This window comes from Wasmannia auropunctata, unplaced genomic scaffold, assembly GCF_000956235.1.
Source record: "Wasmannia auropunctata unplaced genomic scaffold, wasmannia.A_1.0 LD334508.1, whole genome shotgun sequence".
Classification (NCBI taxonomy): Eukaryota; Metazoa; Arthropoda; class Insecta; order Hymenoptera; family Formicidae; genus Wasmannia; species Wasmannia auropunctata.
The window spans coordinates 1769649-1782589 of NW_012028382.1; the positions used below are offsets into that span (position 1 = coordinate 1769649).

Below are 12941 nucleotides of genomic sequence, written 5' to 3' on the forward strand. Positions count from 1 at the left end.
ATCTGTCCTTTGTTTAAGGTGTCCGAGGTGTCGTCAGGGAGGATTTTCCGAAAGCGTCCGAGATAATTATGAGCATCCGGGATTTCAAAGAATTTTTTAAATATTTTCTTCGTCTCTCCGCGCTACCCTGTTTTATAACTCCTGCACTCCTGAACGCGGAAACACTTCTCACACGGCAAGACATGACGCGAAAGTCAATGGACGTATCGTTTTTTTTTTAGGCGCTGTAAGTTTGGCTACCGTGTACCGTTTTGCTGCGCGGTAAATCTTTTCACGTCCAGTGTACAAGAGTTATTAGTCCTAAGTCCTGACAATAGGTGTAGTAAGCCTGAGGGCTAGAAAGCAACTCATTTTTGTTAACAAAGTTACAGTTAGAGTTACTTCTTTTTCAATAACTGTAACCTAATTACATTACTTTTTTTCATCTATAATTATAAATTAACTTATATTTTTTTGGTAATCAGTAAATAATTTGATAGTTACTTTTACAGTTACTTTTTATATATTTCAAACTCATTTATCAATATAATGTGATTGGTTAAATTTGAATAATTGCGCTACTAGCTACATAGAAGGCAAAGGCTGCGTTCAAAAGAAAAAGCCGCTCAATAAGTCATCGGTGATTCTTTATTACGATTGATTGTATATTTAGATTCGGCAAAAAACTAAAGGCAAGAATCATTAAAAATCACTAAACGCTCACTGAATGGCTGTTTTCCGAACACAGTCACGTGTTCTCTATATGATTCTCACTGAACTTTAAATATATACATTATATATAATTCTAAAAGAAATATAATACAATATAATACAATCAATTTTCCTACTTTTTAAATAAAATTTTATAACATGTAAAGGTAAATCAGTCTTTTTCTCTGATAATCTTAATTTAGTATCAATGTTATCCATGTTGTTTTGTTATAATAACAGAAAAGTAACGATTTGTTACTTTTTGATCAACTATAACTGTAACATGTTACTTGTAACGATAACTAATTACTTTTTAAAAACAAAAATTGTAACTAGTTACTTTTACAAAGTAACTTTTCCGAATCTGGCCCAAGCACAGTCGAATGTGAGGAGAATAAATCGACTATGATTGTCAGTTTTTTTTACAATTTAAGGCTTACTACACACTATGCTACACTACCTATTAACGAACAATTAAACTATTATTCATTGACTATTTTGACTAATTTTTACTAATCTACATGCATTTTTGTATGCGTCCGAGGTTAGGTTACAAGCGAAATTTTCGGGGTTACAAGCGAAATGTCTGAGGTTATAAGCAAAATGTCCGAGGTTACAAATAAAATGTCCGGGCCTGTTTTTGGCCTGTAAGTTTCAGTTTTAAAAATTTTGATGTGGCAACCCTAGATCAAACTCCAAGGCGTCGCTTTTACTGATGATTTAATTTATGCACATAATACATGCGATATTGATGTAGCGTGTAATGTGTTAACATTTATTACTATATCCATATCGCATGCACATTTATACTCAAATCGTACTTTTCTATTTATTTGTTTTGCAAACTGCGAAATCATGTCTTCCAATATTCTTATGTATTATTCAAATGTAGATTGATACTTTTACTTTTAATCATTTATATCACGTGAAGAAATAGTAGGTAGTAAAACTATAATTGCTTTTTTGTTTTTTATATCGTTTTGTATCTCTCTACATTTATACCATACATTTATGCATTGTATTATCTCTCCATATTTATGTATTTTCCCTCATTTCCGAGAATTTTTTGTTATTCTACACAAGAAAAAAAAAAAGAAAAGTACGAATTGTGCATTTGGCCGGTATTACAGACTCCAGCATCCTCCTGAAGCAAAACTTATTGAGTTACGGAATTTTTTGCCACAAGCTAAAATAATGAGACGCTTGCTTTGCGCGAGGACTTAGGCTAGTGGCACATAAAGAAAACAGTAAGCAATAAGGCGTAAGCAATAAGCAGATCGGCCAATTACAGAAGAGACATTAACATAAGCAACAGCAAATCCAAAGTGTTGATTTGCTTACTGCTTACGTCTTATTATTTTATGTTTTTTTACAAGTCACTAGCCTTACCCAGTATAGGATCTATACGACGAATGAGGCGGGCCATAATCTTTAGAGACAATATGATCAACATGCTCGCCGAGAGTGATTGCTTTGTTGCCGCCACTTCCGTTGCCGCTTCCACCATTTCCACCGCCACTGCCTTCACCGGCGGGGCTGTGGGCTATGCCATTAGGTTCTTGCTGAATTTCTCGATGAAATCCCTACAAAAAGAGTTGGAGTCAATTTGTGGAATATAATGAGATTGCGACATGCAAGTAAAAAAAAAAACAAAGCGTTTTAAAATAAACCATATATCTTACAACAAATCCTACAAGGAAAAAAATAGAGATATGTTCGGATACCTGAAAAAGACGATCGCCAGCACGCGCTGGCTGATTGGCTGAGGATCCGCTTGCATTGGCATTATCAGTACGTGCTGGCTGATTGATTTGATGAGTGATGATAGCATCAATTAGACTGGCAGCTGTGAGAGTCGACGAGTCGTTTTGCTGACTGGAAGATTGACTCTGTCGCGATGATGATGATGAAGATGACGACGACTGCTGTTGCTGTTGTTGAGACTGTTGAGATTGCTGAAGCCTGATTGGGGAAGGTTGCGAGGAGAATCCGAGGCTCGCTAATCTCGACGAATCTCTGTCAATTTGTTGTTGATCTCTGTATAGTTGCGCCATGTGTCTTCTCTCGGCCTCCATGCGTTGCTGCTGAATATGCTGAATATGCTGTTGTTGCTGCTGCTGCTGTTGATGGAGATGCACCTGGAGATCCCGTTCGCGGTGTGCTTGCTGCATAGCCATACGACGTTCGTGTTCCTTCTCGTGTTGTTGAATGACGAGCCGCTCTTGCTGCTGCATCTCCTTCTCTCGTTGCTGTTGTACTACCAGTCGATGTTCATGCTCCTTCTCTCGTTGCGCCGCAGCTGCTACCATTTGTTGTATCTCCTTTTCCCGCTGTAGTCGATGCTCGTGTTGAATATCCTTCTCCCGGACTTGCTGCACAGATAAACGACTGTGCTCGACGTGCATGTCCTTCTCCCGCTGCTGCGCGAGACGGTGCTCCTGCTGAAGATCCTTTTCACGTTGCTGATGATGCTGTACCGCAAGACGGTGTTCCAAATGTTGCAATTCCTTTTCACGATGCAAACGATGTTCCTCCTTTTCCCGCAGATGAAGGTCTCTATCTCGATCGCGTTGATGCACCGCCACCGCCGCTAGTCTGTGTTCCGCAGCTTGCATCGCCATACGATGTTCCTGTAGCCGTATCTCTTGCTCGCGAAACGCGCGATTATTGTCATAACGGTCGGCCAACAAGCGATCCGCCATCGTTTTACCGAGTCCCTCGTGGCCGCTACTACCGGACGCAGCTGGATGGCCATGCGGATGTGGTACCGGAAGACTGGGTTGCTGTACTGCCACATCCACTAAACTGGAGAACGCCTCCAGGCCAGGTGGCGGTGGATAGTGCATTTGCTTCTGCGTATTGTGCCTCTGGATGACACCTTGCCGCGGCTGCGTATGCGTCTGCGATGGAGGAGGCGTACTGGTGTAATACAGGGTGGACGATGGTGGCGGTGGCGGCTCGCTTTTACCGGTTGTCTCAGCAACGACGGATGCACCGGCGCTACTGCTACCACGAGCACGCGCATGCATCTGCTGACTTGTGATGTAGTCGTTCATGATGATCTGCCGACTGGATAATTGTTGCTCCATCGAGTAACTTGGCGGTGGCCGTCCGGAGGCGGAATAAGAATTGTACTGGCTGCCGCCGTGACTGACTACCACGGCCGGCGACGGCGCCTGGCTTGTGGGACCCTGTCCCGGCGGTGGCGGTGGAACGTTGCCAGGCGAGTGTCGGATGGTGCGATGATAATCGTATATGGGCGTGCCGCGTTTGTCTACCGCGAACGGAAGCACCGGTGTACCCTGAGTGATCGATCCACCTGTATCTTTCGGTGTCCCTGGAACAGCGGAGCCGGTATTGATAACGCCGCCTCGTTCACTAGCGTTCGAAGCGGCACCGGTAACCGTTGGATTACCGGGCGGTGTCATTTGCCGCAACAGACCTTCGTAACGCGCCGTAGATACAGGAGTGCCATGCGTAATGGAACCACCTTTGTGACCCTGCGTGCCCATGCTGCTCAATTTTGGAGACAGCTTGGGATGAGGCGGTGGTACCCCGGTGATTTTGTTCAGCTTAGGTGTAATGGGTGCCTGCGGTCGCGGTGACGAAGCATAAATCAATGGACTCTTCGCGCCACGTCCTTGTTCGGGATGAGGTGCGTGAGGATGGTAATACGCGCCCGGCGGCGGTTCCGGTCGATAGAGCGTAACCGTCGGTGGCTTGTGAAGCTGCATTGAATGATTGTAATCCTGTTGTCTTGGTTTTTTGATACTCAAATCCAATGTCCCTTCCGTGCTTTCTCGGAGTGCTTGTTGCACTTGCATAACGACTAAACCTTCCTTAGGCAGCAGGTCCGACGATGAAGCTTGACTACTCGGCACAGTTGGTGGGCAAGGAGTAATAGTAGCCTGTATCTGGCCTAAAAGGAAAGGAAATATGTCGTCAATCTTCTAATCTTCGTAATGAATCGTGAATAGCACAAGACATTTAAATGAGTTAAAGAATAAGAACAGATTTCAAGTAAACGCGATAAAGTTATTACTTTAAAAATTTTCTATAAAAAATTTTTAATATATTATTAATAAACCTACCAATTGGTTGCGGACTGGGAGCAGAACGATGAGCATGATGAGGCCCCGAGACAACAGAGAGTGTTGCTAGATTTGAATCTCTATTAGACAACGTGGTATTGTTTGATGACGATTTGTAGCCACGAACGTATGTTATGTCGTTACGAGGATCTGTCTTCAAGATGCTAGATATCGTGGGAGTGCTAGAGCTATTGGGTGCTGATGAACTGCCACCGTCAGCTGGACTGTTGGAAGTGCGTTTTAATTGCATCTCGATGACTCCAAGCATAAGATCCTTGACAGTGAGCGGATTCGAATTACTCGTTGTTGAAGGTGGCGAGTGAACAATTGGTGGTGGCTGTGGATGCTGGCTCTGTTGTTGATTCTGTTGTTGCAACGATGTTGCGTTACTGATGGGGGTTGTCAGAGTTACCACGACACTGCCATTATCTAAGTCAGCACCTCCCTGACCTTCGTCCGCTGTCTCCTGAAACAATTAGCGCACCTCTATCAGACGGTCCTATCGCGCGAAAACATTGTTCTGCTCGGTCTCATTTCTTAATTTCATCTTATCACTTTCAGACACCAATACCAAAACGATAAGACTAATATGTGTTTTATGCAGGGCAAATTAAAACTTGCGAATGGAAACTCGAGAACTTTGTCTTACCGTGGCAGAACTGTCGTAATCTTCCCTGCCACCAGATGCAGTGGCAGTTCCGCTACTGGAAGACTGATGAGACGAGGGTGGTACAAGTGATACTACGGCTATATCCGAGAGTTTCTCGCCGAGTTTTTGCTCGTTGGATCGTTGGAAATGGATCGTTGGTAATGACGACGATGTCGCCGCAGTACCACTTGATGCTGCATTACTGCCCGTTATATTCGTTGCCGGACTTCCTGCGCTCGCTGTGTCACTCGAATCATGAACCTGGAAGAGAAAATAGAGTAAGGCTTATTAATATATATTTAAAAAATGTTTAATTGGACGCAATCTTTTATTAAAAAATTAATATAAATTAACAATTGAATAAAGAATAATCAATGTCAGCTAATTTTATTTGCAATTTAAAATAGCGAATGTTTTCTTACGCATAAACTGTATACACTTTACATTTCGAATTCTAATTAATGTATGTATATTTAAACTAAATAGCATTTAACAATTCATGAGACACTTACAGCCAATTCATCGCAGCTGCTAGTACTACTGCCGCTTTCCTCCTCGTCCGTCAGACATGGTCTCCGTTCCTCGCCCAGTGAAGCGTAGTACTCGGCCACGACCTGATCGAGACTCAATTTCTTTCGGTAAGCAAAATAATAGTTTTTGCACTGATGATTCGTCTTGCCGGGTATCTGCTCGGCGACCTTTGGCCAATTGGTGCCGTGTTCCCGAAGCGCCCTGCGGAGTTGCTCGAGCTCCTCGTCCGTCCACTGACGTGACAACGCATCGGTGCCGTCCTCGGACACTTCGGTACCGCCGGCGAGATGCGGTGCCAAACGGCGCGATATGCGACTGAAGCAGGCCGAGCAGCATTTCGTCGCGCTATTAGGTATTTCTGAAATGAACGAGACAAACGATTTAGCTATGAAGTGAGCACTTGGACAAAGTTTTTACTTCAAGTATGTATTTTCATAAAATTCAGATCAAATATAAAATTTGCATATGTTTGAAGACATGAAATGTGATATTATATATAATTATATAGTGCCAAATCTAACGCATAAATTCTACAAAAATTTGCACAAAGGAATACTTACGGAATTCTTGAGCGATTGGCTCCCGAATCTCCGGTGGCAAGTCGAGCCACTTGGAGGGCAACGCTCTCAGCCGCTTTACTCTCGATTTCGAGCTGCTCAGATTCGGACAGCCCGGTAATGGGCAGGCGGTGTAACGTCCTCGGACGGCCTTGCAGCGACAGGTGTTGCAAACGCGCGCACCAGGAGGCACTTGGTCTTCCCGCAGGCCATACTGCGACGCTTGGCTACGTGGTAACGCGCGACTATGCGCGCTTCCCTCGACGACGCTTTGGCACACCGTGCAAGCGTGAGGTCCTATCTGTTTGCCACCTTCTGAAATCATAATGAGAATTAATTAGAAGATACGTATAGAGATAATGAAAGAAACAAAGTAATGGAACATAAAATCATAGTTTTCGTTTGAAGAATGTAAGAGCACCAAATTACAGAATATCTATTTACAGATAGATTTTACAGATATATCTATTTACAGAAAGAAGATCTGCAAAAGAATTATAGAAAAAATTAATTGAGGCAATTTCAAGAAGTATAAAAACTTTCCCCCTAATGATTTTCGATAAATTAAATTTGCAACATTGTAGTCTTCTCGCGCGTAACACGATGAATTCCTCCGATCGTCCCGCGCGATCAAAACGCGAAAACGTTTCCGAATCGAGAGCGCGTGTTTCGCGTTGATACGCCGCGAGGGAGGGCCGATAAAAATCAAATAAAATATAAAAGCGCACAAGAGAGCGAGACCAGGCGACGATACGCTTGTATCAGATGGTGCATATGCAATGCGCCACCGCCACCGCCACCGCCGCCGCGTGTGTTAGATCCTATCGCGGCGCAATTGCGATATGACGCGCACTGTCGCTAAAACGTCAAAGGGGCCGGTCTATTGACGCGATTCGGCAACGCCAACGTGTCTGCGGCCCGCCGTGAAATATAAATGCATGCGCCGCGTGTGTTACGCCGTGCGCGATACGCGGAACGCGTACAAAACGCGACGAGCACGCGGCGCGATAATGGCCGATCGTGTGCCATTCCGAGTCGTTAAGAGTCGCCAAATGAAATTTCGATGAAGCTCGGTAGTAAACTGGAGCAGACACCAAAACGAGATAAATAAAAATACACGCTTCCTCGCTCGAATATATATTTTTCTCTTTCTCTCTTAGAATCGCATCAGGAGTGTTCAAGTTGAGAGTGAACTCTAGAAATTAATAATATTTCCTATCGTTTATGTATATTATTTAAAAATGAAGAGTGTGTGTATTTGACACCTGTGCGAATATCCACAAATTTTGCGATTGATTTTGATGATCTGATTATGCAACGAATGCTTCAATTTAACGCTCGAACTGTAACGTTCGATCCTCGCGAGTATTTTGGTTCTCAGAAATCTCTTCACTAGAACGTATCTACATTTTCTAGAGTAAACGTTCGACGTTTCCCAGGAATGTTAATTCGAGCGATAAATAATCAGATATTCGTAGGACATTCTTGCTCGACAATAACCGCGCAAACGCGGGGTTGCTTCCGACTGCTATTTAGAGAATGTACTCGGCGTTTATCCGCTATGAAATTGAGCAAATATAGTTAATCACGAGGCGCGGGTGGTAGGTAGGTACCCGAGTGAAAACACGAGCGGGCGAAAAGGGACGCGGGGAGAGGGAGAGAGAGTTGGCGTACGGAAACGGAGCGAGAGACAGTATAATTACTCGGGACTCGACTAATTAAGGACGCCCAATTAAAAAGTTCTGACGTTCGTTCTTAGCCTCCCGCAAACGTCGGCAGCGCTCGCTCCTAAATAAGATCGTTTTGATAGTTCCGTTCCTCCCTAGCTGCGCAAAACTGCGTAAATTTACTTGCGCCGACAATTCTCACGGGACGCGAAATCGAGCACATCTAATATAATCCCGCTACCGCCAGCGAGATGACGGACCTTTGTAAAATAAGTTGCTAAAATAATAACGTCAGCCAAGAGAGATTTCGAGAAATTAAAAAAAAAATCGTTGCTCCACTCGAACGTTACGGAGAGGGCTGCTACTCGTAATGTTTTACGCTGTATATTCCGTGAAATTTACGCAGTATATTACTACATTCGTAAAATATTTATTTAGCAAAATATAATCTTTTCCCCGTCCGTTGCGTAAAGATTCGGAAATCTAGATTAAACAATGAGATATAAGAGAAATAAATTTGATAACCGTTTTTATTAAGACGCAGCCGTACGGTGCGCGTTGCGGTGCCGAAATTAATTTAATTCAACGAAAATACGAATGAAAATCCAGAATTAAACGATGGTCGCTTGACGCTTCGTCAATTATTTAGCGTTCTGTGTACTCCTGGGCTCCCTCTCTCTTTCTCTCTCAACTCGTATCGCCGCGAACCGCGCGGATCCCGAATACCGCGCGCATCTACTCTCCGGTGACCTGTCACACCGAGCCGCGCGTGTCTTTCGGATCATACGCGGGATTATTGTTGACACGGAATTATCAATGTGACGTCGCACTCGTGCAACGCTCGGCGATGGCAACGCGAGGGGGTAGCGCGGTGAGCGCGCCCGGAGCGCGGGCGCGAGTGCCTATAGCGAATACCGCGATTGGAAGAGTTGCCGGCGAGCGGATAGAGGATAACACGTCGTGTGAGAATTTGCGACACTGATTGGCAGGTATTCCCGAGAGCGAGAGAAAATCGCTCTCGCGTAATTCGCGCGCCCCTGCGCCCCGCGGATCGACAGGCCAGGCCAATCCCAGCCAAGTAGGATGCTGCACGGCAATTTTTACGCATTTGTATCTCCAAGTATCGCGGACACCGGGCATCGAGCTGCTGCCCGATCGTTTCGAGAATACACGGGCGCGGCAAATGCATAACGTGCCACCACGATTTTTCGCGATCTGTCATTTACACGACCGGCAATAATATAATTGAATTCGAACGCGTAGTGTAAATTCCATGTTATTTTAGATACATAAATATTTATATTATACACAAATTTGATACGCGTGCAGCATTATTTAATTTATAAAATGTTCAAATATCTTCATGAGCCGGTGCATATTATTGATACGTTAATGATATATTTCCTGTTATTATTTAAATTTCTCTCTCATTTCTACCATCAATTGGATTCTCCAATTTTAATTGAAAATTTTTTGAGACAGAAAGAGAATGACAAATGTAATAGAGCGGAGATTCTTATTTTACATCAAACAGACGAGTTTTCCCATTTTCATGTATAAAATACTGCCGTACCGTTTCTTTATAATAATCACTTCCTTGGCGTTTCAACAAGATTTTTCTTCGAAGCGATTCGTTTCACCGAGAGCAATACCAATAGCGATCCACAGCACAAAGCGAATACAATATATCCGTGGAATATATAACGCAATAACACACATGTCACGTGGAATAATTCGTAAAGCTCGTTCCGCGTACACTCAAAGTAATACGCGGGGAGATCTCGGGAGAGAGCGGATCCGGCAGGTAAAGGAGAGTTAAAACTGGATGAAACGTCGTAATGAATAATTTATACGAGAGCCCATTCAATACGGAACCCATGCGCAGTTATTACGCGATATATTCGCGATATATTCCGGCCAATGTTGGGCGGAAACAAATTAACTCGTCATATCGAGCGACAGTTTCGAGTAAAATTAAGTTTAAAACGCGGAATTTTTTTGTTTGCGTGGGCTCGCGGTTGTCTCACATTTATAACAACATTTATAAGTCAGGAATTAGGACAGGAAGAGATGATTAAATTTTTTTTGTACTAAAATACTTCAATGATTTATCGAGACACGTAATTGAACGTGTAGCGAAACAAAAGCCGCCGCGCGGCTGAAGTCAAACCCTGCTCAAACGATAAACCCGATGAAAAAAAGATGCGGCGCTGCCGAGAACGGGGGACATTACCTCCGCGCTAATTAAGCCTCGTTGATGGAGGAAAGGTAATTTGAATATTTCATAAAGGCCATGCCGCGAATAATTCGCCACTTTGCTTCCCTGTTTCTCCCGTAATAAGACGTTATTCGTGTAATTTGTCTCCTTTCCACAATCTCGCAGAATGGTCTGCATAATTACATGTATGTATGTATGTGTGTGTGTGTGTGTGTATAATTATTTTTAAGATCTTCCTGTGAAATTGCGATGCACTAAACGACCATGCATTGAACAGTACAAGAGATTTCTTCGCGTAATTGATGATCGAACTTTTTTGCGATCGACCAAAGGTGGTCATCAGCTGAACCAGTGGGTAATCAAACCCGAAAGGACATTTGCTCGCGTCGTTTCCCTCGCGGGAATATACCGCGTACATCTCCCGAATAAAATATTCCCTTTGATTTGGTCTCATGTAAACCGTTGCAAAACCCAACCTCTCTCTCTCTCTCTCTCTCTCTCTCTCTCTCTCTCTCTCTCTCTCTTACTCTCTCTCGATTCTTTGATCAATTTTAAGTTTTCTTGATTAGCATTCCCTATGTTTTCAACACTCTGGAAAATATTAAAGTGTCGCATTAAAGGCGTCACAATTATCTCTATTGCTCGCAAAAATTCGGAAAAAAATCCGTCCGGCCACGAGACGGTCTTTCATTGTCAGGTTGAGTCCGTCGCGCTTTAGCGGTTCTCTATGCGGTTCAGCTTTAGAAAACGCGTCGATCGGCACGATTTGCTCGGAGGAGAAAAAGCGGAGAAGTCTAAAGCAAACGCACGGCGGGCTAAAAAGGGAGGCGCGCCCGCCCGCGGCGGCCGCTGCGGATTCGCTCCGGGCTGACATTTTTGTATTTATGTATTTATGAGATTTACGCTCTCTCCTGCGCTGGGCTGCTCCAGCGAGAATGATTAAAAACAAACACGCGCCGCGATTCTTCGCGATTCCACCGCCGCCGCTCGCGTCGTCCGGCGAACAAAAAGAACGGTCGATGTTGTGAGGATGCGATAATACGTGCAATAAAGTCACCGTAATGCCGCGCTCTGCCGGAAACGCGTCCTCTCGTTGTCAACTTAAAAAGATACAGTTCTATACGGACCGTGTAAAAAGATGCGTAATTTCTGACGATACTACAAACAAAAAATGTATATCCTATCATTATGCTGTCTCTTCTGTTTCCTTCTCGTCATAAATATCGATGACACAAAACGTTATTAATTATTAGAAATCATCTGTATTTCTTGCGTGAGAACATAATAATAAGAAAGAAATAATACTTCTTGCCAAAAAATACTCTGAAATATATATCACAACGTTTGCATCAACAATGCAGTATGTTTTATAATTCGCAATTGCAGACAATTTTTCATCGAGTAACGAGGAATCGAATGAATAACGTGTAAACACGCATTTTTGTATCTCTCTGCAATGTAATGGTCCATCTCTCTCGCCTTTGACGAGCCACCTGCGCGATTATCGTTAGCGGGGAACGGGCCATGTAAATATGGAATCGCTTGTAGCGTTTCGGTGGCGCTTGAGCTGTGCCGGACTGGATCACGGTCTACTTGTGCAAATAACATCTGTCAATCGCTACATGGGTAAGCGGGAGCGAGGGGGTTCGCTGTCGCTGATGACGAGACCGTCGATCCACCCTCCTGCGACCCTTTAAAACATCTCGTCGACTGATTGAATTACGGTGATTAGCCTACCATGGTGTCCCCGACAACGATGTAAAGGACACTGCCGCGCTGGATACGGCGCGACATCGATCTACCGCATGCCGATGTTGCAAATTCATCCCGCGAGAAAACTTGTCATTATAGCAATTCGATGTCCTGACACCTCCGAAAATAATGCACGAACGCTTCCGATGTTGTATAGCATTAATATGATCACGTGATCGAGAAAGAGAAATCATAAATTATAATGAAACATAAATTAAATTCGTCGGCTTCAACTGAATAAAGATGGGATCAAAAGTGTCTTGACGCAAATCATAAAACGTATAATATTGGTAATTGAAAACTGAAATTTTACTTCGTCGTTTCTAGAGCTTTAGCAACGCGACAAGCAAATTACCATAACAATATTCGCGATATATTTTCACAATATTATCGCGTCAAATTCCTTTAATAAAAAAATGCAAAATAGAATTTGTGCTTTAGATCTCTGGTCCTCTTTACCATCCCTACTATACTCCGTTGTTTCGAATGCGAAAAATTCCGCCCTTTGCCCTATCGTGCAATTATGCGGAACGGATGGATAACCACGGCGGAGAAGCGGACGGGACGAGTCGATAACGTTAAGTAGCGTTAATTCGTACAGGTGAACGCGCGGTACGCGCACGTAGGAGTTTCCAGCGGCCTCGGCACATTAGCCGTGCCGTGTGTATCCACACGTAGATAATCCGGCGGTATTTGCGAAGCGGAAACGCGCCGCCCGTGCCGAATTCAAGCGCTCCCGCACACCGCCTAGTGCACACAAGAACACGGAGAGAGAGAGAGAGAGAG

At 43.8% G+C, this 12941-nt stretch overlaps 1 protein-coding gene across 1 annotated transcript in view; it reads right to left on the reverse strand.

The window, feature by feature from the left end:
* Positions 1 to 12941, reverse strand: part of LOC105458615 (nuclear receptor corepressor 1) — a gene marked incomplete at its 3' end in the record, with an annotated part of 31712 nt that overhangs the window by 1400 nt on the left and 17371 nt on the right. The window contains exons 9-14 of the mRNA XM_011704082.1: positions 6522 to 6833; positions 5943 to 6319; positions 5431 to 5691; positions 4782 to 5247; positions 2415 to 4609; positions 2080 to 2273 (exon numbers count right to left, since the gene is read on the reverse strand). Coding sequence (XP_011702384.1) covers positions 2080 to 2273; positions 2415 to 4609; positions 4782 to 5247; positions 5431 to 5691; positions 5943 to 6319; positions 6522 to 6833 — 3805 coding nt within the window. The remainder of the gene's footprint in view (positions 1 to 2079; positions 2274 to 2414; positions 4610 to 4781; positions 5248 to 5430; positions 5692 to 5942; positions 6320 to 6521; positions 6834 to 12941) is intronic.